General features: G+C 39.0%; 1 protein-coding gene across 1 annotated transcript in view; it reads left to right on the top strand.

Moving 5' to 3' along the window:
• Positions 1-887: 887 nt before the first annotated feature.
• The window catches only part of LOC109877657 (NACHT, LRR and PYD domains-containing protein 12), a 26,115-nt gene continuing 25,190 nt past the window's right edge, over positions 888-1,812 (top strand). Inside the window, exon 1 of the mRNA XM_031820557.1 lies at positions 888-1,112. Coding sequence (XP_031676417.1) covers positions 1,072-1,112 — 41 coding nt within the window. The 5' untranslated portion in view covers positions 888-1,071. The remainder of the gene's footprint in view (positions 1,113-1,812) is intronic.

The following is a 1,812-nucleotide window of genomic DNA, read 5'->3' as shown; positions in this document are numbered from 1 at the left end:
AAGATAAAAGGTATACAGCTACTTAAAAACGTCTGTAGTCTGCTGATATTTTGTAATATATGCAGTCTTTTGTGGTGTCTTACGCCTAGGGCGGCAGGTAGGTTCGTGGTTGGGCCAGTATCCGAAAAGTTGCTGGATGAATCCCCTTGCAGACAAGGTAGTAAATGAATAGTGTAATAATTTGATTATATTTTGTATTTATATACTAACATTTGTTTCTATTTGACTTTGTTCATTATTTTTGTTACATTTATGAGGCGTATTTTTGTATATATGTTTTATATTTATATAGTTTAAAATGTTATGATTATTTATTTGTGTTGTTCCAAATGTCGGGGGGGTTCGCCCAGGGAACCATACAAGCTAGAACCGCAACTGACTGCACATTGCCTCATCGAGGATAGGCTATGACAAATGTCATCTGACAATGTTAATATCATTATTTAGCCTAGACCTATTGCAACATATTGTGTAATAGGTTATGTTAGTTTCCAAAATGGCCAATGATTGTTACATTATTCTAGATTTATTGCGGTCTGATATCCTGTAGAGCTGCAGGTGCAAACCAGAAACCCGGGCCGTTCTGTTCCCATGGAGACAAATTCGCAAGGGACCTCTGACGAGAAACTATACGATAAACAGGCAACCGGGCTTTATATGGTAAACCTAATCTTGATCATTCTGTATTTATTATGAAGTAGTTTAGATTAATTGAACACGAGTCCTGGGGATTTACAATAATGACAAAGGGGGATTTTTGTTGACGGCTTGTCTGTAGGCAAACTGATTGGATAATATTGGTGCCGGAGAGATTTGTCCTATCCAGTGCTGTGACTGGGCTTGATGAGGGAAGTGACTGGGCTTTCTGCCAGGCAGACCGGCAAATGAAAGTTGAGAACAAGAGAGGCGATTGAATCCTCCGGTGTTCTCCAGGATTTGGTTTGACAGCGTTTTTGAAAGAACTGCGAGTTCACGCAACGCCACCTGATTTGAGAGGCGTATGTTTTCTGTCTGCACACACATCCTGTGGTACCGCGGGCGACTTAACGCGTTCTGTGTTGACGCCCCGACATGGACACCGGGAAAACATTGGTGATGCCGCGCGATTTAGGGTAATTGTGAAAAGTGATATAATCGTATTCATGGTAAATTAATTATGCTAACACCCACTGACTTCATCGACATGTTAATGGTAAAATATCTCGCCGGGTTTTTGACGGGCTGACCAGGGACACTCCAGGTAGGAAAACCAACGGGATTTGTGTAGGATAGGTTACAGCCATTATGCATTTATCTTATAATCAAGGTGAGTGCCACATTACTTGTATTTAGATTGCTTATCTGTTCAAATCTATTTAAATGTACAATTGCATATGACTTTATTACAGCTATAGCAATAGAGTGTGCATCCTTGTTATTATCATATCTACCATGTATACGGTAGGTAATCTTTCAGGCTAATTGGTGATTATTATTATTTTTTAATTGTATATTTTTATTTCAGCTTTATTTAACCAGGTAGGCTAGTTGAGAACACCTTTATTTAACCAGGTAGGCTAGTTGAGAACACCTTTATTTAACCAGGTAGGCTAGTTGAGAACACCTTTATTTAACCAGGTAGGCTAGTTGAGAACAAGTTCTCATTACAACTGCGACCTGGCCAAGATAAAGCAAAGCAGTGCGACACAAACAACAACATAGTTACAATTTTTCATGATGGCCATAAACAATAACAGGTAATGTTGCATAATTTTAGAAATGTCTGGAACTCACCTTTCTGAGATTTTGTTGTTGTTGAAATTGCTGAGGTGT

This window comes from Oncorhynchus kisutch, unplaced genomic scaffold (genome assembly GCF_002021735.2).
Source record: "Oncorhynchus kisutch isolate 150728-3 unplaced genomic scaffold, Okis_V2 scaffold3489, whole genome shotgun sequence".
NCBI classification, from domain to species: domain Eukaryota; kingdom Metazoa; phylum Chordata; class Actinopteri; order Salmoniformes; family Salmonidae; genus Oncorhynchus; species Oncorhynchus kisutch.
The sequence above is the reverse complement of the archived record's forward strand: the minus strand, read 5'-3'. Positions and strand labels throughout refer to the sequence as shown.